At 42.6% G+C, this 22,500-nt stretch overlaps 2 protein-coding genes across 2 annotated transcripts in view; both read right to left on the bottom strand.

Annotated features, from left to right (window-relative positions):
• The window catches only part of LOC134453055 (NACHT, LRR and PYD domains-containing protein 12-like), a 22,204-nt gene extending 2,316 nt beyond the window's left edge, over positions 1-19,888 (bottom strand). The window contains exons 1-8 of the mRNA XM_063203825.1: positions 19,671-19,888; positions 17,722-19,519; positions 16,917-17,087; positions 15,040-15,210; positions 9,277-9,447; positions 5,971-6,141; positions 4,704-4,877; positions 3,696-3,869 (exon numbers count right to left, since the gene is read on the bottom strand). Of these exons, the coding sequence (XP_063059895.1) occupies positions 3,696-3,869; positions 4,704-4,877; positions 5,971-6,141; positions 9,277-9,447; positions 15,040-15,210; positions 16,917-17,087; positions 17,722-19,519; positions 19,671-19,875 (3,035 nt within the window). The 5' untranslated portion in view covers positions 19,876-19,888. The remainder of the gene's footprint in view (positions 1-3,695; positions 3,870-4,703; positions 4,878-5,970; positions 6,142-9,276; positions 9,448-15,039; positions 15,211-16,916; positions 17,088-17,721; positions 19,520-19,670) is intronic.
• Positions 19,889-19,890: 2 nt separating this feature from the next.
• LOC134457443 (uncharacterized) lies at positions 19,891-22,345 on the bottom strand (the record flags this gene model as incomplete). The annotated part of the gene is made up of 5 exons (XM_063209455.1): positions 22,296-22,345; positions 21,416-21,529; positions 21,118-21,231; positions 20,826-20,939; positions 19,891-20,623 (listed from the first exon to the last, which is right to left on the bottom strand). Coding segments are annotated over exons 1-5 (1,125 nt in total), but the record flags the coding sequence as incomplete, so codon positions are not given.
• Between the last annotated feature and the right edge of the window lie 155 nt (positions 22,346-22,500).

Raw genomic sequence — 22,500 nt, 5'->3', positions numbered from 1 at the left:
GCACACAAGTGAACACTGCACACTGCACACAAAGAAATTGCATTTATGCCTCACCCATGCAAGGGGCCAGCCCTCAGTGGCGCCCCATGGGGAGCAGTGCGGTGGGACGGTACCATGCTCAGGGTACCTCAGTCATGGAGGAGGATGGGGGAGAGCACTGGTTGATTACTCCCCCCACCAACCTGGCGGGTCGGGAGTCGAACCAGCAACCTCTGGGATGCAAGTCTGCCCTAACCTCTCACCCACGACTGCCCCCACTCACCCACGACTGAAAAACACAGTGGACATGAAGAGGTGTGGAGTAAAGCACATGAGGAGAGGAGAGGAGAGGAGAGGAATGTGTGTGTGTGTGTGTGTGTGTGTGCGTGTGCGTGTGTGTGTGTGTGTGTGTGTGTGCTTGCGTGTTTGCGTTTGTGTGTGTGCGTGTGCGGAGGAGAGGACAGGAGAGGAGAGGACAATGAGGATAAGAGAGGAAGATGAGGAGAGGAGAGGAGAGGAAAGGGCAGTAGATGAGAGGAGAGGACAGGACAGGACAGTAAAGGAGAGGACAGGAGAGGAGAGGAGAGGAAAGGAAGATGAGGAGAGGAGAAGAGAGGAGAGGAGAAAGGAGGAAGACAAGGAGGAGAGGAGAGGAGTAAAAAGAGAGGGATGAGGAGAGGAGAGGGGTGGGGGAGATCAGAAGAAAGGAGAGGAGCGGAAAAAAGGATGAAAGTTACATCGATATTAGAGCGAACTAGATCCAGGCACAGCACTGCTGGGAAGCTTTGCTTGAGACAGACATCTGGCAGCAGCACAGACTGCAGCACACTGTAACACAGGGGACTCTAGGGAGGGCCACTGCCACTGCAGCACACTGTGACACAGGTGACTACTAGGGACACTGCAGCACACTGTGACACAGATGACTACTAGGGGCTCTGCAGCACACGGTGACACAGGTGACTACTAGTGACACTGCAGCACACTGTAACACAGGTGACTACTAGGGCCACTGCCACTGCAGCACACGGTGACACAGGTGACAACTAGGGCCACTGCCACTGCTGAGTGCATGTGCTGCAACTATCTGCTGGTTAGAGAGCTGGAGAGCAGAATAAATCACATCCCTTAGAGGACCATGTGCTGTCCAACTTGCTGCTTAATGTGTAGCCATTCTGCCCGAACCCTCCATGAAATACGTGGTGAAAACATTGCCACCAATAAAATGCTATAAAAACCTCTCTCTACAGACTGCAAGAATAGAGTGTTTTCCGTTTGTGTATTGCTCCTAGCATTTCAGCATACGCTAAGCGCTAAAGGTCATACAACTGTTTCGCTGGCAACAGTGAAATCTGTCTGCAAAATGACCTGGCAACTGGTTGCCCATGCCCCCTCCCCTCTCTTACTCAGGAGGGCCTTTAAGATCACGGAAATACTGCAATGGAGACAAAAGGTTGTCAAGTGAGGCTAGGGAGTGGGGGGCTTTAGAGGTGATAAGAGAATTAGCGGCCTGTCCCAGTCCCCACCCCATCCCATGTCATGTTTTCAATTCACAAGACACAGTTCACCTCCAGCACTCAAACTCAGAGTATACCCCTTGGTGTTACAATCCCAGAGCAAGGGTAACAATTAAGTGTAGCACAATTAAGTGCAGCACAATTAAGTGCAGCCCTATAACAACATACAGTGCCCTCCATAATTATTGGCACCCCTGGTTGAGATGTGTTTTTTAGCTTCCAATTATTTATTTATTTTTCTAAATAATATGGGACCGTAATGGAAAAAAAGAGAAAAATCCAACCTTCAATACAAGTGCATTTATTCAGTGGGGAAAAAATCCCACATAAAGAAATAATTATTTGACATCAAATAATGTGTGTCACAATTATTAGCACCCCTGGTGTTAATATTTTGTACAACCCCCTTTTGCCAACAAAACAGCACCTAATCTTCTCCTATAATGTTTCACAAGATGGGAAAAGACAGAAAGAGGGATCTTCAGCCATTCCTCTTTGCAGAATCTCTCTAAATCATCCAGAGACCTGGGTCCTCTCCTCTGTACTCTCCTCTTCAGCTCACCCCACAGGTTCTCAATGGGGTTGAGGTCAGGGGACTGAGATGACCATGGGAGGAGCTTGATTTTGTGTCTGGTGAACCATTTCTGTGTAGATTTGGCCATATGTTTAAGGTCATTGTCTTGCTGAAAGACCCAGTGACGACCCAGCTTCAGCTTTCGGGCAGAGGGCAACATATTTTGATTTAAAATGTCCTGGTATTTCAAAGCATTCATGATGCCATGCACCCTAACAAGGTTCCCAGGGCCTTTGGAAGCGAAACAGCCCCACAGCATCACTGACCCACCCCCATACTTCACAGTGGGTATGAGGTGCTTTTCAGCATGCGCATCTTTCGTGGTACGCCAGACCCACTTAGAGTGTTTGTTGCCAAAAAGCTCAATCTTGGTCTCATCTGACCAAAGCACACGGTCCCAGTTGAAGCCCCAATACCGCTTGGCGAACTCCAGACGCTTGCGTTTATGATTGTGAGTGAGGAAAGGTTTTCTCCGTGCATGCCTCCCAAACAGCTTGTTGGCGTGTAGACAGCGCCTGATGGTTGATTTGGAGACTTTGTGACCCCAGGATGCTACCATTTGTTGTAATTCTGTAACAGTGAGCTTTGGAGATCTTTTGATTTCTCTTACCATCCTCCTCACTGTGCGTGGTGGCAAAATAAACTTGGGTCCTCGTCCAGGCTTGTTTACCACTGTTCCAGTTGTTTTGAACTTCTTAATTATTCCTCTCACAGTGGATATGGGCAGCTGCAGTTGAGTGGCAGTCTTCTTGTAGCCTCTGCCTGACCTGTGAAGGTCGACGCACATCTGCCTCACTTGTATGCTGTGTTCCTTTGTCTTTCCCATGTTTAAGAGTGGATAAGAGAAATGGCCTCGGTGTCACGTCATATTTATACCCCAGGGAAACAGGAAGTGATGAATTACTAATTAAATATTCCTACATACTCTGGTAAACTTTGTAAACTACTGTAGAAATGACAGAAATGCTTCAATTATATTTATTTCCTGGGAATTGTTAAGGGTGCCAATAATTGTGGAACAGGTGATTTAATGAAAAATAATTATTTTTTAGTCAGGGATTTTTTTATTTTCTTACAATTCATTTGAGTTGAAGGCTACATTTTCCTACAATTTTCAGTGTGACAGTATTCTTCTGCAATAAACACTGAATTTATTTTAAGGCTTTTAACACATCTCAACCAGGGGTGCCAATAATTATGGAGGGCACTGTAGTTGATATTTCAGACTATGTTTCCTTTATGTGAGCCACCATAGTTGTCCCTTGCTTCTCTGCTATGTCATATCACATGAAAATCCTGCTCTGTGATCCTAAATGGCTCAGTAATGTTTCACTCCTTTGAGGTGACACACAGACAAGATGGAATTATCCAGTTCACCCCCCCACCCTCACACCCACACACCCACACCCACACACACACACACACACACACACACACACACACACACACACACACACACACACACACACACACACACACACACACACACACAAAGAGACAGACAGACAGACAGACAGACAGACAGACAGACAGACAGACAGACAGACAGACAGACAGACAGACAGACACACACACACACACACACTCACAATGGAGCGCACACACAGACACAGAAACACACTTACCTGAGAGTCTCTAGTTTACAGCTGGGTTCATTCAGTCCGTCTGAGAGTTCCCTGACACCTGCCTCTCCTGGGTGGTTGTAGGTGAGATCAAGCTCCTTTAGGTAGGAGGGGTTTGATTTGAGGGCAGACGCCAGGAAAGAACAACCCTTCGGTGAGATCTGGCAACCAGACAATCTGAAACAAGACATCCAGTCTCCTAATTAGTAGGAAAAGGGTCATGTCAATGATGCCAATGCATCAAGAGTACATCTATCTAATAGTATCTATCTATCTATCTATCTAATAGTATCTATCTATCTATCTATCTATCTATCTATCTATCTATCTATCTATCTATCTATCTATCTATCTATCTATCTATCTATCTATCTATCTATCTATCTATCCATATATCCATCCATCCATCTATCCATCCATAACCAGGCGAATAACCAGTGCTCTCCTCCATTATCTACTGTGACTGAAGAACCCTGAGCATGGCAGCCACTCATCACACTACTCCCCTGCTCCGCCTGTCACATTGTCCCCCTTTTTACAAGTGTGATGTGCTGAGTGGGAAATTGTCATATTGTTATTTAGCTGCTCATATCATGGACCAGCTAGTTTGGACCTCTATGAGAAGTAAAATGTCTACAGATCATAATGTATTGCTGTATTTCTTTTCCTTAAAGGAAAGGTGATGATGTTCAATTGTATCTTGTGTTCATGTGTTTCAATGTAAGACTATAAAAGGAAAGCTTTGAGTGACAAACAGTTGTACGTGCCAATTTACTGTAACATGTTACTGGTGTTACTGGGATGAGGGAGTTCTCTCAACTACCAAGTAATATGACCAGTAGACGCTGACAGCATGTTCTGTCAATTTTCCTGAAATATCAACTGCTCTTCATTTGCTTTTCTTTAACATAAACGATACATAAGCTCATTTGTTTATGTGCGCTTATGTTGTTTGTATACGTACATGAAAGCCTTGATTTGATAACAGGGTGCAAATGTCACACTATTCACCTGAGTGTCTCCAGTTTGCATTGTGGATGTTTCAGTCCCACACAGAGCAGCTCTACTCCTTCGTCCTGCAGGTTGTTGTCACTCATGTCCAGTTCTCGCAGAGGGGAAGATGACCACTGCAGCACTGATGCCATCATGTCACAGCTAGCTTTGGAGAGGTCACACCGGTTGAGCCTTTTTCAATGGAAAGAGGAATGTGATGACCTTTCAGCACCTCAAAAAACAGTTCATATCTTCATATTCTCTTATTCCTCCCCAAATGGAATGGCCAGTTTTTGCAAGTAACCTGTGTTTGTCACCTTAGATTACTAGAGTTAAAAACCTATTTGCAATTCAGAATGTTGGCCTGTACTCTGGAGCTCAGCTTTAAATCTTCATACTGACACTGCTATCAGGTAACCCACTGAATGACATCTCAAGTAGGATGCATCTAATGTACCAAAGGACTGGTCTCTACATGAGACTGAATGGCCTCCTAGGACTAGTGACTGGGTACCAGAGATTCTGGTGGTGAAACAAAGGCGAGCACCAATTTAAAGTCATATTTGGTTCAACCTACCTTACACAGAACAATTTTGTGAACTCTTACTCGTATCTACACAATGTATTATAACATAGTGCAGTGGTTTTCAAAGTGGGGGCCGCGAAGGGATACTAAGGGGGACGCGGAAGGTTGGGATATCAAAATAAATAATTTATAAATTAATGTGCACCAAAATAAACCACAATATTCCCATTACAACAAAATTCCCATTGGTTAAAAACTGAATAATAACTTATTGTAACTAACATTATAGTTATTTTATACATCCCAATGGGACACTGAAAATAATAGTATAATAGTAAAAAAAGCTAGTAGGCCTATAGCACGACCCATGTAAGGCAGGCCTTGGCTGGAATTTAACGGTATGTGGGGGGCCTTGTCAAGGTAAAGTTTGGGAACCCCTGGCATAGTGCATACACAGTCTCTTTGCTTCATGTGTTGAACTACAGTGAAATATTGCATTACTAATGTACTATTAAATAGCCCTGGGTAGCATTGGTTAAATTGCTAAGCCAGGAATCTCCATCTACAACCTCCAAACAAATTATATTGTGTTCAGCTTTTTCATGTGACAGAAAATAAGTTGTGTGCTCACTGTGTGTCTACTGTATATAAGAGGTCAAATACATAATGTTGGGCAGACATGCTGGATGTCCTTGTGTTTCTGGTGGCAGAAGGAATTCCACATAGCAGAGACTAATGGGTAAGACAATGACCACCTACCTTAATGTCTGCAGCTTACAGTGAGGACTAGACAGTCCCTTACAGATGAATTCAACTCCTGAATCTCCCAAGGCATTGTTACTCAGGTCCATCTCCAGCAGGGTGTTTGCTGATTGCAGAGCATTGGCCACAACCTCACATGATTGATCAGTGAGCTGACAACCAGATAGTCTGTAAAGTGAAAAAGGCGCAGTAAGCCCAGAACATAACAGAACAAATCACATTTTCTTCAAGACAACATAATCAGTTTTTGATTCCTTGTCTTTAGTTGTCTTTGTTGTGTTATCTGCTGTTAAAGACGAGACAAAAAAGAATACATTTCAAAAAGCAACATACAGTACCTAAGGTTTTTAACCTCATGTTCAGAATTCTTCCATGTGGAAAGTAATAGCTGCTGTGCAGGCCTTGTAAGGGAACTGTTGTCCAAATCCAGCTTTGTTGCACAGGAGGGGTTTGATATCACAGTTAAAACCAGCCAAACACAGCCATCAACGGAGAGACATTTAGGGGAGATCCTGAAAGAGACATTAAAGCAGAAAAAGAGCCATTATGACTCATATCCACACTGCCCTTTTTATTTTTCCATGTTCATGTACAGTATGCAGGAGCTTCATGGTATTGTTCTACACTCCCAGAGGGATATTAGTGTCATACCAACTATGCTTTAGTTCATAAGCCATTCCCATAGAACTATGACATAAATGTTATTAACACATTCAATACAGACATACAAGTACTTGACTGTATTCAATTATGTCAATGCATTACATTTGTTAAAAAAAATAGAGCATGCTATATTCAGGGATCATGCCGGGAACATTCTGACAATGTATGCTGAGGTTTTTTTAATGAATTCGGCTAAACACCATCTCTCTGGACAATTCAATCTGCCACAATATACTTGACAATTGACACAGCATGCAATATGTGACATCTTCAAAAATACTTTTAGAAGAGTGGAAAAGGGAAGAAAACCACACACCTTAATGTCTGCAGTTTGCTGTTGGTGTGGTGTAATGCTGTATATAGAAGCTGGACTCCATGCACACTCATGTTATTATCAGCCAGATCCAGCTCTGTCAGGGAGACACAGGACTGCAGGGCAGAGGCCAGAGCTTTGTAGGATTCATCCGACAGCTGACAGCCAACTAGTCTACAAGGAGAAAGAAACATATAATTTCACCAAGAAGAAAATGATGTACATGCTAACATTACACTTTAAACTAGACAAAATGATTAGGGTATTCCTTGCTTAATTATTGTTTAATTTCTTCTTAATTCAATCAGCAATGCTAATTCCCTACAGTTTATTGTCATTTTTCCATCAAATAGATTCCTACATAATCAGCAATATGCTGCCTATTTTTGCAATGCAGCATATTTTCTACTATGCCGTATAATTATGGCAAAAAAAGCAAACATACCGCCCAGCCATTATTAAAAAAACATGGGGGTGCAACCTCTGTTACAAACTGGTACAGCAGAGTATAGTTGGAGTTACATTTTTGGCACGTATCAATGTCCGTCACATAGCATTACTTTACGCAGGCAAGTTGACTTCACGCAAGGCCGACATATAATTGACCTATCAGAAGTAGACTATCAATAGTTTCAGCAACATATATTTGAATACTACAAGCTAGAGAGCATTCCAAGAGAGTTGATCTGGTGGTTGGTTTTCGAGGGCTGGTTTTCAAGCTGTGCCGTGCTGTTGTGCCGTACCTGACTCAGCGAAACTGAAAAAAAAACTGATGTATCCAAAAAAATAGTCAATCTACATGCTATTTTTAAGTACAATATCTGAGATGAACAAAACCGTTAGAGGAAGGATGCTAACACTTGGTATTCTTTCAGTTGGCACAAAAATGTACCTTTCTGTGCAATACTGTAACTATTCAGTACTGTACTGACATGGAATGAGAGAAAAAAAGGAAATCTCTAGCCCATTACAAAGCTGCTGCAGGAGTCTAAGATATCAGGTTTGCATCCACCTTGAAATCATTGACTAGAATGTGATTCCGTCATGAAGTATGAATTTGGGAATACAGTATTTTGCATTTCTATGACTGGTCCAGCCGACTTCTGAACCAAAAAGAACTTTTCACACCCTTGCCTTAGAATATTACAGTTTAATTTGTGATTCAGCGTTTCCTCTGCCTTTCCTCTGGAGGTCATGTTTAAACCTTCATATAATGATACTGCTAATAGGCTACAAACTGAATGATGAGTCTTGCAAATATGATGCATCTAATAAGCTAAATGACTTGACTCCTACTTGAGACTCAATGGCCTCCTAGGACCAAAGACTGGGTACCAGAGAGGTGATAACTCAAAGGTGAGAACCAATTTAAAGACTGACACATTTTGTGGAATGCTAAATGTATCTTTAAACAAAATCATAGTGTCCACATACAGTAGTTTCTGTTTCATGTGTTGAGTTACTGTGAAATGTTACTTGGCTTTACTGGAAAGTGGTCTCTCTCATCCACTATCCACTAAGTGTTTTGACTTGTGAAGACTGCAGCTGCATATATTTTTTGATGCGTCCTAGCATCCTTATAAGAGGGTATGTCCGTCTATCGGTCTGTCGATCTGAAATGCTTCTTTCAATTGCAATTCCCTCCCGTGTCCAAAAGGCGGCAGTGCATAGATGGACGCATCTTTGTCTGCCTGTTGGACTTGTTATTTAGTAAGCTCCTAAACAGTAACTGTACACAGCAGATATTATGTTCACATGTGTAATGTGCACCTACAAAATGTGAATGTACATTTGAAGGTTAGAGAATGTAACCATAGTTTATTTTCATAATTAATGCTTCTCATTGAAATGTTACTTTTTTTTACCAATACTTTTCACCACCACCAAACACTTAAAGGTGCACCGTGTAAGATGGTGGCGTAGGGTGGCCAGAGTAGGTATTGCAACTATGCAGCTCATTGAAACTATGCTTCCTATAGCCAAATTTGATCTTTCCATGAATATTCTCTGAATAATAAACCAATATTTACTAGTATGACCAAGGCACTGTACATTTTGCAGCTACAAATGTCTATTTATAGAAATTCAAAATGGCGGACCATGGAGAAGATCCCCCTTTTCATGTATGAAAAATGCAATTGTCGCAGTCATAATGAATACTTCGAATTCATGTGACAGAAAATAAGTTGTGTGGTCACTGTACGTCTACTGTACTGTAGATAAGAGATCAAATACATAATGTTGGGCAGACATGTTGGATGTCCATGTGTTGCTGGTGGCAGAAGGAATGCCACGTAGCATAGACTAATGGGTACATGACCACCTACCTTAATGTCTGCAGCTTACAGTGAGGACTAGACAGCTCCTTACAGATGAATTCAACTCCTGAATCTCCCAAGGCATTGTTACTCATGTCCATCTCCAGCAGAGGGGTTGCTGATTGCAGAGCATGGACCACAAACTCACAGGATTTATCAGTGAGCTGACAACCAGATAGTCTGTAAAATAATAAAAGGCTCAGTAAGCCCAGAACATAACAGCACAAATCACTTTTCTTCAACAGTTACAACAGTAACATAATGATAATTTTTGATCTCTTGTCTTTAGCTATCTGTGTTGTGTTATCTGCTGTTAAAGACGAGACTAGACTCTAGACTATAGAAAAAGAATCCATTTCAAAAAGCAACATACCGAAGCTTTTTAACCTCACGTTCAGGATTCTTCCATGCGGAAAGTAATAGCTCCTGTGCAGGCCTTGTAAGGGAACTGTTGTCCAAATCCAGCTTTGTTGCACAGGAGGGGTTTGATATCACAGTTAAAACCAGCCAAACACAGCCATCAACGGAGAGACATTTAGGGGAGATCCTGAAAGAGACATTAAAGCAGAAAAAGAGCCATTATGACTCATATCCACACTGCCCTTTTTATTTTTCCATGTTCATGTACAGTATGCAGGAGCTTCATGGTATTGTTCTACACTCCCAGAGGGATATTAGTGTCATACCAACTATGCTTTAGTTCATAAGCCATTCCCATAGAACTATGACATAAATGTTACTTACACATTCAACACAGACATATAAGAACTTTACTGAATTCAATTCACTTCACCCAATGCATTCAATTTGTGAAAAAAAATGCTATATTAAGGCATCATGCAAGGAACATTTTGACAATGTATGCTGAGGTTTTTTATGAATTCGGCTAAACACCATCTCTCAGGACAATTCAATCTGCCACAATATACTTGACAATTGACACAGCATGCAATATGTGACATCTTCAAAAATACTTTTAGAAGAGTGGAAAAGGGAAGAAAACCCCACACCTTAATGTCTGCAGTTTGCCGTTGGTGTGGTGTAATGCTGTATATAGTAGCTGGACTCCATGCACACCCATGTTATTATCAGCCAGATCCAGCTCTGTCAGGGAGACACAGGACTGCAGGGCAGAGGCCAGAGCTTTGTAGGATTCATCAGTCAGCTTACAGGCAACTAATCTACAAGGAGAAAGACATATGTAATTTCACCAAGAAGAAAATTATTTACATGCTAACATTACACTTTAAACTAAACAAAATGAGTAGGGTATTCCTTGCTTAATTATTGTTTGATTTCTTCTTAATTCAATCAGCATTGCTAAATCCCTCCAATTTATCGTAATTTTTCCATCGAATAGATTCCTACATAATCAGCAATGTGCCGCATATTTTTGCAATGCAGCATATTTTCTACTATGCCGTACAATTATGGCAAAAAACAGCAAACATACTGCCCAGCCATTATAAAAAAAACATGGGGGTGCAACCTCTGATACGTGCCAAAAATGTAACTCCAACTATACTCCGCTGTAACACAGTTTGTAACAGTGTCCGTCACATAGCATTACTTTACACAGGCAAGTTCAAGTCAAGTCAAGTCAAGTCAAGTCAAGTTTATTGTCAATTTCTTTACATGCACTGGTCATACAAAGAATTTGAAATTGCGTTTCTTGCTCTCCCATGCAGACATAGACTAATCTAGGTAAGGACATAGACAGTATAGACATAGACAGTACTCATACATGGACATAGACAGTATGGACGTAGACATTGCTCATACAGACATTTAAAGTGCAAGACTGGACAACAGAAGACTTGTAGAGAACATACATTAAGAGGAGGTATTTTGTTGTTCTTTTTCTAAAAGTCCTTTATAGCGTTCTGACATAGTAATAGTAGCATTTTGAAGAGAATAAATAATTAAAAAAGGTTTTTATTAAATACACCAGCAGCAGTATGTGTGTGTGTGTGTGTGTGTTTGTATGTGTTTTGTGTGCGTGTGTGTGTGTGTGTGTGTGTGTGTGTGTGTGTGTGTGTGTGTGTGTGTGTGTGTGTGTGTGTTTAGTGCAGGTAGAAAGTGCGGTGTGCGTCTGTGTGTGTGTACCTGTGTATGTGTGTGTGTGTGTGTGTGTGTGTGTATGTGTGTGAGTATGAGTTGTGTGTCAGTGTGTGTATGTTTGGGTTTAGTGCAGAAAGTGCAGTGTGCTTGTGTGTGTGTGTGTGTGTGTGTGTGTCTGTGTGTGTGTGTGTGTGTGTGTGTGTGTGTGTGTGTGTGTGTGTGTGTGTGTGTGTGTGTGTGTGTGTGTGTGTGTGTGTGTGTGTGTGTGTTTTGAGTTAGTGCAGGTTGAAAGTTCAGTCACAGATGTAGTAGTGCAGGTGGAATGTTCAGTCGCAGATATGGTGGTGGGGATGAGGGGGGGGAGCGTTGTCAGTGGCCTGGCTGGCTAGAGGCTGACAGTGAAGGGAGAGTGGGTTGAGTGTTCAGTATCTTGATTGCTTGATGCATCGTGCTGCTTGCAAGCCTGGTGGTACGGGAACGGAGGCGCCTGTACCTCTTTCCAGAGGGCAGGAGGCTGAACAGTTTGTGTGCAGGGTGGCTTGTGTCTTTGATGATCATCAGTGCTTTCCGGGTGAGGCGTGCGGTGTAAATGTCCTGCAGGGAGGGGAGTGGTACTCCAATGATCTTCTTCGCTGTGTTCACAACACGCTGGAGTGTCTTCCTGTTTTTCTCCGTGCAGCTTCCTCCCCACACTGTGATGCAGCTGGACACGACGCTCTCTATGGTTCCTCTGTAGAATGTTGTCATGATGGAGGGTGTAGCACTTGCCTTCTTTAGTTTGCGCAAGAAGTAGAGACGCTGATGGGCCTTCTTCGCCAGTGATGTAGTGTTGGTGGTCCAAGAGAGGTCGTCGCTGATGTGCACTCCAAGGAACTTGGTGCTGCTCACTCTCTCCACAGCATCACCGTCGATGGTCAGTGGTGGCAGTTGTTTTTGGACCCTCTGAAAGTTGACAACAATCTCCTTGGTCTTGTTGACATTCAGCAGGAGGTTGTTGTCTTTGCACCATCTGGCCAGCAGGTCTACTTCTTCTCTGTAGTGGGTCTCATCGCCCTTAGTGATGAGGCCCACCAGTGTTGTATCATCCGCAAACTTCACTAGATGGTTAGTGCTGTGGGTCGTTGTGCAGTCATGTGTCAGCAGCGTGAACAGCAGGGGGCTGAGAACACAACCTTGCGGAGCCCCCGTGCTCAGGGTCAGGGTGCTTGAGGTGTTATTCCCTACCCGTACTGCTTGTGGTCTCTGCATCAGGAAGTCCAGCAGCCAGTTGCAGAGGGAGGTGCTGAAACCTAGTTTGTCCAGTTTTCTGATGAGTTGTTGTGGTATTGTGGTATTGAATGCTGAGCTGAAGTCAATGAACAGCATTCTCACATATGAGTCTTTATTGTCCAAGTGGGTGAGGGCTGGATGGAGGGCAGAGCAGATTGCATCCTCCGTGGATCGCTTGGCTCGGTATGCGAACTGGTAGGGGTCCAGGGTGGGGGGTAGGGTGGCTTTGATGTGTGACAGGACTAGCCGTTCAAAGCACTTCATGATTATGGGCGTCAGTGCTACAGGACGGTAGTCATTGAAGCATGATGGTGATGATTTCTTCGGCACGGGTATGATGGTAGCAGCTTTGAAAAGTGATGGGATGACTGCTTGCTCCAGAGAGATGTTAAAGATGTCTGTGAAGACATCCTTCAGCTCTTCTGCACAATCCTTCAACACTCGGCCAGGTATGTTGTCTGGGCCAGCTGCTTTGCGTGGGTTGATGGTGGCCAGTGTCCTCTTCACACTGGCAGAGGACAGGTACAGGGGTTGATCATGGGGGGGAGGGGGAGTTTTCTGTGGATGAGTTGACTTCACGCAAGTCCGACATATAATTGACCTATCAGAAGTAGGCTATCAATAGTTTCAGCGACATATATATTTCAATACTACAAGCTAGAGAGCATTCCAAGAGAGTTGATCTGGTGGCTGGTTTTCGAGGGCTGGTTTTCAAGCTGTGCCGTGCTGTTGTGCCGTACCTGACTCAACAAAACTGAAAAAAACTGTGGCCAAGTTGTCCTGTGTCGAGCTGTACCGGGTAGAAAATGGGCAGTGGAAAAGAGCCTATATATCCAAAAAAGAGTCAATCTACATGCTATTTTTAAGTACAATATCTGAGATGAACAAAACCATTAGAGGAAGGATGCCAACACTTGGTATTCTTTCAGGTGGCACCAAAATGTACCCTGTGCAATACTGTAACTATACAGTACTGTACTGACATGGAATGAGAGAAAAAATGAATCCTCTAGCCCATTACAAAGCTGCTGCAGGAGTCTAAGATATCAGGTTTCTATCTACCTTCAAATCATTGACTAGAATGTGATTCCGTCATGAAGCATGAATTTAGGAAAACAGTATTTTGCATTTCTATGACTGGTCCAGCATACTTCTGAAACAAAAAGAACTTTTGACACCCCTGCCTTAGCATATTACAGTTTAAATGTGTGATTCAGCGTTTCCTCTGCCTTTCCTCTGGAGGTCATGTTTAAACACTCAAGTCTGTGCCCTCATATAATGATACCAAAGATTCTCTGTTGCTTTAAGAACGTCTCTGATGATACTGCTAATAGGCTACACACTGAATTATGTGTCTTGTCAAGTATGATGCAGCCAATAAGCAAAATGACTGATTCCTACTTGAGTCTCAATTACCTACTAGGACCAAAGACTGGGTAACAGAGAGGTGATAACTCAAAAGGTGAGAACCAATTTAAAGACTGTCACATTTTGTGAAATGCTAAATGTATCTTTAAACAAAATCATAGTGTCCACATAGAGTAGTTTCTGTTTCATGTGTTGAGTTACTGTGAAATGTTACAGGGCTTTACTGGAAAGTGGTCTCTCTCATCCACTATCCACTAAGTGTTTTGACTTGTGAAGACTGCAGCTGCATATATTTTTAGATGCGTCCTAGCATCTCTATAAGAGGGTATGTCCTTCCGTCGGTCTGTCTGTCTGAAATGTATTCTTAAATTGCTATTCCCTCCCGTGTCCTCAAGGCGGCAGTGAATAGACGGATGCACCTTTATCTGCCAGTCGGACTTGTTATTTTGTAAGCTCCTAAACAGTAACAGTACATAGCAGATATTATGTTCCCATGTGTAATGTGCACCTACAAAATGTGAATGTACATTTGAATGTTAGAGAATGTAGTGGAATCATAGTTTATTTTCAGAATTAATGCTTCTCATTGAAATGTTACTTTTTTTTACCAATACTTTTCACCACCACCAAACACTTAAAGGTGCACCGTGTAAGATGGTGGCGTAGGGTGGCCAGAGTAGGTATTGCAACTATGCAGCTCATTGAAACTATGCTTCGTATAGCCAAATTTGATCTTTCCATGAATATTTTCTGAATAATAAACCAATATTTACTAGTATGACCAAGGCACTGTACATTTTGCAGCTACAAATGTCTATTTATAGAAATTCAAAATGGCGGACCATGGAGAAGATCCCCCTTTTCATGTATGAAAATTGCAATTGTCGCAGTCATAATGAATACTTCGAATTCATGTGACAGAATATAAGTTGTGTTCCCACTGTACGTCTACTGTACTGTAGATAAGAGATCAAATACATAATGTTGGGCAGACATGTTGGATGTCCATGCGTTTCTAGTGACAGAAGGAATGCCACATAGCGGAGACTAATGGGTAAGACAATGCCCACCTACCTTAATGTCTGCAGCTTACAGTGAGGACTAGACAGTCCCTTACAGACGAATTCCACTCCTGAATCTCCCAAGGCATTGTTACTCAGATCCATCTCCAGCAGGGTGTTTGGTGATTGCAGAGCATTGGCCACAATCTCACATGATTGATCAGTGAGCTGACAACCAGATAGTCTGTAAAGTGAAAAAGGCGCAGTAAGCCCAGAACATAACAGAACAAATCACATTTTCTTCAAGACAACATAATCAGTTTTTGATTCCTTGTCTTTAGTTGTCTTTGTTGTGTTATCTGCTGTTAAAGACGAGACAAAAAAGAATACATTTCAAAAAGCAACATACAGTACCTAAGGTTTTTAACCTCATGTTCAGAATTCTTCCATGTGGAAAGTAATAGCTGCTGTGCAGGCCTTGTAAGGGAACTGTTGTCCAAATCCAGCTTTGTTGCACAGGAGGGGTTTGATATCACAGTTAAAACCAGCCAAACACAGCCATCAACGGAGAGACATTTAGGGGAGATCCTGAAAGAGACATTAAAGCAGAAAAAGAGCCATTATGACTCATATCCACACTGCCCTTTTTATTTTTCCATGTTCATGTACAGTATGCAGGAGCTTCATGGTATTGTTCTACACTCCCAGAGGGATATTAGTGTCATACCAACTATGCTTTAGTTCATAAGCCATTCCCATAGAACTATGACATAAATGTTATTAACACATTCAATACAGACATACAAGTACTTGACTGTATTCAATTCAATTATCTCAATGCATTACATTTGTTTTAAAAAATTCTATATTCAGGGACCATGCAAGGAACATTCTGACAATGTACATCAGATATATTTTTTAAATGGATTTTGCTGAACATTGTCACTAAGGACAATTGAATGTGCCAAATCATATTTCAGATGCTTTTCGAAGACTGGAAAAAAAGAAGAAAGCCGAGCACCTTAATGTCTGCAGTTTGCTGTTGGTGTGGTGTAATGCTGTATAGAAGCTGGACTCCATGCACACTCATGTTATTATCAGCCAGATCCAGCTGTGTCAGGGAGACACAGGACTGAAGGGCAGAGGCCAGAGCTTTGTAGGATTCATCCGTCAGGTTACAGCCACCAACTCTACAATGAGGAGGAAATGTGTAATTTCACAAGGCAAGCATGTTCACATGTTAGCATTAGGGTAAATATGAGTTGTTGTCGGCACAGCTAAGATGCAATATCAACGAGCTGTTAGTGAGCATTTCCATGCGCTCCCTCTGTGTCACATTAACAATAGACACAAGTCACGAAAAAAGTAAATCGGTTGTCTTATAGCAGTTATTCCAGAATTGATCTCAGAGAGACTGAACAGGTCAGAGATTGTGGGGTCGAGGTAGTTGATTTCTAATTGCCACAAAACTCCCATCTTCTAAATACAGTTTAACCAGTAAGTAAGAACACCTGTAAAACCAGCCCAGTAGTGCTGTTGGTTCCAGTGCTCAGCTTCGGTATGGAATCCTGACCGGTGACAAGCACCAAACAGTTGCCGGAATAAAAAACAGTTGCATTTGAAATTGAAGCCTACATGCTCCAGATTCCCTTACACAACCACAAGCAGTTTTTGGAGAAGGTCTGACAATTATTGAAGCAGCAAAGAATAATAGTATACTATAGAGTATATAATAGAGTATATTATTCAAACATCCAATGGTATCAAGGTGACAAAACATTGTATTTTTGGAGTGAGGAGTACGCATACTTAAAAGTGTGCAGACTCCTCACTCTAAAATTACCGTTTGCCTTTGTCCTGCACCTTTTCCTGGGATGTGCACAATCTTAACCTTCGACATAACATTGTATACAACCTTCACTAATCCTATCTCTTGGAAGAATTACTGACCTCAGCGTCTCCAGTTTGCAGTGTGGGCTCTGAAGAGCAGACAGCAGCTTTCCCCCTGACTTCTGGAGGTCACTGCGACTCAGATCCAACTCTCTTAGGGGAGAGTTTGGAGACTGTAGAGCTGAGGCCACAGTCTCACAGGATGCCTCTGTCAGTTTACAGTCATCTAACCTGTCAGAATCAATGGAATAGAGAATGTAAGTGTCTGCAAAGACTCTCTCACCCTAGTCTTCTTAATCTAAATACGTTTAGTTGTAGGCAACTTCTTTTTGGAGCTTGGCAGGCATTTAAATCTCTTTCAGATCATGTTGAGACCGACAGAGAAGCATGCTGATATTCATTCCCATACATAATCTCCAATCAACTGATATGTTCTTGCTGAAAATGTAAGTTTTCAGGAAATGGATAGTTGTTTGGTGATGCCAATGAAAAAAAGCTATTTCTATGAACCATGACGAAAACGAAGATGTCAGCAGGATCTTATATGTAACAACACCCGGTTTGAGGCAATTTGATCACTAGTAAGCATCTTGGTTACATATTAATTTGGGACCTGATGTGAGAACAGCACCATTTTACATCATGAAACATTTTATCACAATAATCATATCATTCAACTGCCCTCAGATACTTCAAAGCAGTCTGACTGCAAAAGCTGTCTAAATAAAATCTACATACAGTATATTCAGACAACATGGAAATGCACAATGGATAATAAAATACATTTTACAGACAGTCAATATTGCACAACTGACATTGTCTATGATAAAGTTAAACTTGAATTTGATTGTAGATGTTAACTCACAGAGCCTTTCTACAGCATCGTAGGACTGGAACCAATCTCCTGCGACCCTCTGGAGAGGTTTTGTATTTCTTCAGATGAAACTCATCTATCACTTCGTCAGACATCAGAAGCACATGTGCCAGGGCAGAGCAGTGAGCCAGTGAAAGCTGTTTGACTGATCCCTTCTCTGCTTTGAGATAAGCCTGTATTTCATCATGGACAGATGTGTTGTGCATTTCAACCAGACAGTGGAACAGATTGATGCACCTCTCGGGGGAGATGTTTGGTCTCTGCATCACCTTCAGGTTCTTGATTGTTTTCGACACACTCTCTGGGCTGCTGTGGGTATGTGTCAGGAGGCCAAGCATGAGGCCATGATTTGACGTCAGGGAAATGCCATGAAGGAAACGAACAAACAAATCAAGGTGTCCATTCTTGCTTTCCAAAGCTTTGTTCACTGCACTCTTCAACAACTCATCAAGAGACAATGTTGTTATGCTGGCATTGCTTTTTACAAACTGTCCCAAGACCTCCACATTCTTATTAAGATAAGACGCAAACACATGCAGAGCAGCGAGAAACTCTTGGATGCTCAAATGGACAAAGCAGTAGACCTTTTGGCGTTCGAATACACATTCTTCCCTGAAGATCTCAGTGCACATGCCAGAGTACACTGATGCTTCACTGACATCAATGCCACACTGTCTCAGGTCTTCTTCATAGAACATGAGATTGCCATTCTCCAGGTGTGTGAATGCCAGTTCCGCCAGTTTCAGAATGACGCTCTTGTGGGATTCTAGAAGCCTCTGCCTATCTGCTTCAGATTCCTCTTGATACTTCTGGTGCTTCCTGGTGGTCTGGATTAGCAGGAAGTGTATGAACATCTCTGTCAGAGTTTTAGGGGCTTCCCTCCCATCTTCTTCTTCCAGTATCTGCTGAAGGACAGTGGCAGCGATCCAACAGAAGACTGGCATGTGGCACATAATGAAGAGGCTTCTAGATGCTTTAATGTGTGTGATGAGTCTGTCGGCTAGACTGTGATCATTGATTCTCTTCCTGAAGTACTCTTCCTTCTGTGGATCACTGAACCCTCGTACTTCTGTCACCAGATTGACAAACTGGGATGGGATCTGATTGGCTGCGGCTGGTCTGGAGGTTATCCAGATTCGAGCAGAGGGAAGCAAGGCTCCTTGAATGAGACTCGTCAGAAGCACATTCATGGGTGACAACTGTGTTGCATCTGAAACCTTCTCGTTCTTTTGAAAATACAGTTGAAGTCGACTCTCATCCAGACCATCAAAGATGAATATGATGTTGCAATCTTTGTACTCACTATTGTCCAATACACTAAGCTCAGGGTGAAAGTCAAGCAGGAGCCTGTGAAGACTGTATTGGGCATCTTTGACTAAATTCAGCTCTCGGAATGGAAGCACAAACATGAAATCCACATCCTGATTAGCATTGTCTTCTGCCCAGTCAAGGATGAACTTCTGTACTGAGACTGTTTTTCCGATGCCAGCTATCCCCTTTGTCATGACAGTTCTTATGTGTCCCTCCTGTCCAGGTAAGGGCTTGAAGATGTCATTGCAGTTGATGGATGTGTCGTCTGTAGTTTGTGGTCGGGATGCAGCTTCTACCTGCCAAACTTCATGTTCGTTATTCACGTCTTCACTTTCTCCCTCAGTGATGTAGAGCTCTGTGTAGATCTTGTTCAGGAGTGTTTGGGCTCCTGGCCTTATGATGCCTTCAGATATACTCTCAAATCTCTTCTTCATTTTGGCTGTATGGCTCATCAGTACACTATTCAGGTCACAGTTTCCTTATGGCATAAAAACAAAGTTTAAAGTTAGTTTAATCTTGAAAATAATACATGACCTTATATTCTTAAGAAATTCTTAATTGTAAATGTATTGTTGTCATTTCTATTAGTGTATATAAAACATTATTTTGAAATGAAATATAGAACTCACCTGCTAGTCTTGCCCTTTTAGCTGGAACATGGTCAGTCAGGATGTGGTTGCTGTCTGCTGGGTGATGACCTAAAGGAGGCTGTCGAGAAGGCTGTGCTGTACGCTTGTGTGGATTCACGGGACCCTTCCCCATCTCAGAGTTTGGGTATGGAGGATATTGTGCAATGACTGCAGGAGACTGTAGAGGGAACTGTGCCATAGGCATATGTGGATTTAGATGATCCTGTCCCATCTCTGAGTTTGAGTATGGAGGATATTGTGCAATGACTGCAGGAGACTGTAGAGGGAACTGTGCCATAGGCATATGTGGATTTAGATGATCCTGTCCCATCTCTGAGTACAGAGGATGCTGCTGCAGGTATGCATGTTGGTATGGAGACGGGTGAGGCAATGATGGAGGTCTGGAGAGATGACGTTCCAGCATTTCATTGTGGTGGTAAAGGGAAGGATCACGCATGGTTACAGATGGGTTTACAGTGGGTTGTGTCATGGTTGCAGAATGGTATAGCGCATGTTGTGCCATGGTTGCAGAAAGGTGTGCAGAAGGTTGCGTTATGATTTCATTGGGATTTACAGTAGGTTGTGCCATGGTTGCAGATGGGTTTGCAGTAGGTCGTACAGCGGCTCCAGAGAGGTATAGGTTAGGGGGCGCAGCATACGCAGAAGGGTATACATTGGGTTGCACAATTGTTGTGTATGGAAGAGTTTGTGCTATAGGCCCATGTGAATGTAGGAAGGGCTGTGCCATGGTCGTGTCGGGGTTGATAACAGCTTGTGTTCTGCATGTTGTCCTGCACTGGGGACAGCTGTAGTCTCTTGATGGACCAGACTGGCTCCAGCAGCTGCTGATGCACTGGCTGCAGAAACTGTGTCCACAGGTGGTGATGACTGGGGAATCCAGCAGCTTCAGACCACACACACCACACCTGGATTGATACTGTGTTAGACTGTTCCTGAACCCACAACAAAGAAAATGATCTTAATATAACATCAATTGTAACTAAATTGTACAATTAAAGACAAGCAGACAACATTGTAAAATAAAAACAGGTTCCTCAAGAAACCTTTGGTGGATCTTCAGTTTGTAATTGTGGGTGAACCTCTAAAAAGGTTTTAGGTCACTGTATGTCAGTAGATCTACAACAATTATCTCACCTTGGGTCAGACTGTGGGGGAGCTCTGCTGAATTGTAGGGGCTGCAGCATAGACCGGTCACTCTTCATGGATACACAGCTGGGCACTGGAGACACTGGCCTGATCTTCTCTGGTCTGGAATACAAGGAGTGAGTTTTACATTTGATAAAAATCCATTTCATACACAATCTCACACTAACACTCAATCACACACACGCACAAGTTTAGGCCAAATGCCCGATCTCTTTCTCTTTCACACGCGTGCACACAGCTATTCTACTACATGCCAGTAAGTCAACTGCTGTTGACTCACTTTGTATCAGATCGTGGGCTTCCACTGCTGAAGCGTGGGGGCTCTATCATGGACCAGTCACTCTTTATGGACACACAGCTGGGCACTGGAGAGACTGGCCTGGGTGTCTGTAGTCTGGAACAGAAAGGGGTGAGTTACAGATTTGGTCAAATCTGTTTCACACACAATATCACATTTTTCACTCACAAACACACACACACACACACACACACACACACACACACACACACACACACACACACACACACACACACAGACACACACACAAACACAAACACGCACACAGCTATTGACTCACTTTGTATCAGACTGTGAATCGTCTCTGCTGAAGTTTAGGGGCTGCTCCATAGACCAGTCACTCTTCATGGAAACACAGCTGCGCACTGGAGACACTGGCCTTGGCTTCTCTGGTCTGGAACACAAGGAGTGAGTTACAGATTTGGTCAAATGTATCTTAAACACAATTTATTTATTATTATATATTATTATTATTACACATTATTTATTTATAAATAATGATATATTATATATAAATAATATATATATATATATATTCATAAATATATTTATAAATAAATAATGAGACGTAGCTTGTGAGTGCGGATTTTTCTTCTTTAAGTTGATACCTTTTATCGCTCAAAATCATTCATTTTTTCCAAGAAGTTGAGCGCGTCCTCTGACAAACTTGATAACATGTCAGCAGACACTTTACAACACAGACAAGACCCCCGCCCCCATCCCACCCCCCAAAAAACAAAAAACACACAAAATTAATTTGGTGTGATGTTTGCCTGGATATTAGTTTGAGGATAGTTTCATGAGTCAGTTTCATTTTAACCAGCTACCACTGTGTCTCAACAATAATATGGTTGAAGTGCCTCAACATTCAAATCCACGTTTAATTGGCTGCCTTTTTGCAATATTTCCGACCGCGTACAGCACATGTAGGCTAGTTGCGCTGCATGCCTCTGTGTGCCGCCAAAAAGACGAAATGTACCGGAGATGTGCTTACGGCAACTTTCACAGCAATCTGAAATTTGTGCAGAGATCCGCAGTTTTCCACATTCAGTCAGTCTTAGTACATCTGGACGTGACCGTGGAAAGGTAATTAAGTAGTTATTTTGTCCGTAAGTGAGCTTAGTACATGAGGCTCCTGATCCCTCCAACAATTATCTCACTTTGGGTCAGACTGTGGAGATCCACTGCAGAAGCGTGGGGGCTCTATCATGGACCAGTCACTCTTTATTGACACACAGCTGGGCACTGGAGACACTGATCTGAGCTTCTCTGGTCTGGAACACAAGGAGTCAGTTATAGATCTGGCCAAATGTATCTCAAACACAATGTCTCTCTTTCTATCTCTCACTCACTCTTCAGGGTATT

Source organism: Engraulis encrasicolus, chromosome 1 (assembly GCF_034702125.1).
Source record: "Engraulis encrasicolus isolate BLACKSEA-1 chromosome 1, IST_EnEncr_1.0, whole genome shotgun sequence".
NCBI classification, from domain to species: domain Eukaryota; kingdom Metazoa; phylum Chordata; class Actinopteri; order Clupeiformes; family Engraulidae; genus Engraulis; species Engraulis encrasicolus.
The sequence above is the reverse complement of the archived record's forward strand: the minus strand, read 5'-3'. Positions and strand labels throughout refer to the sequence as shown.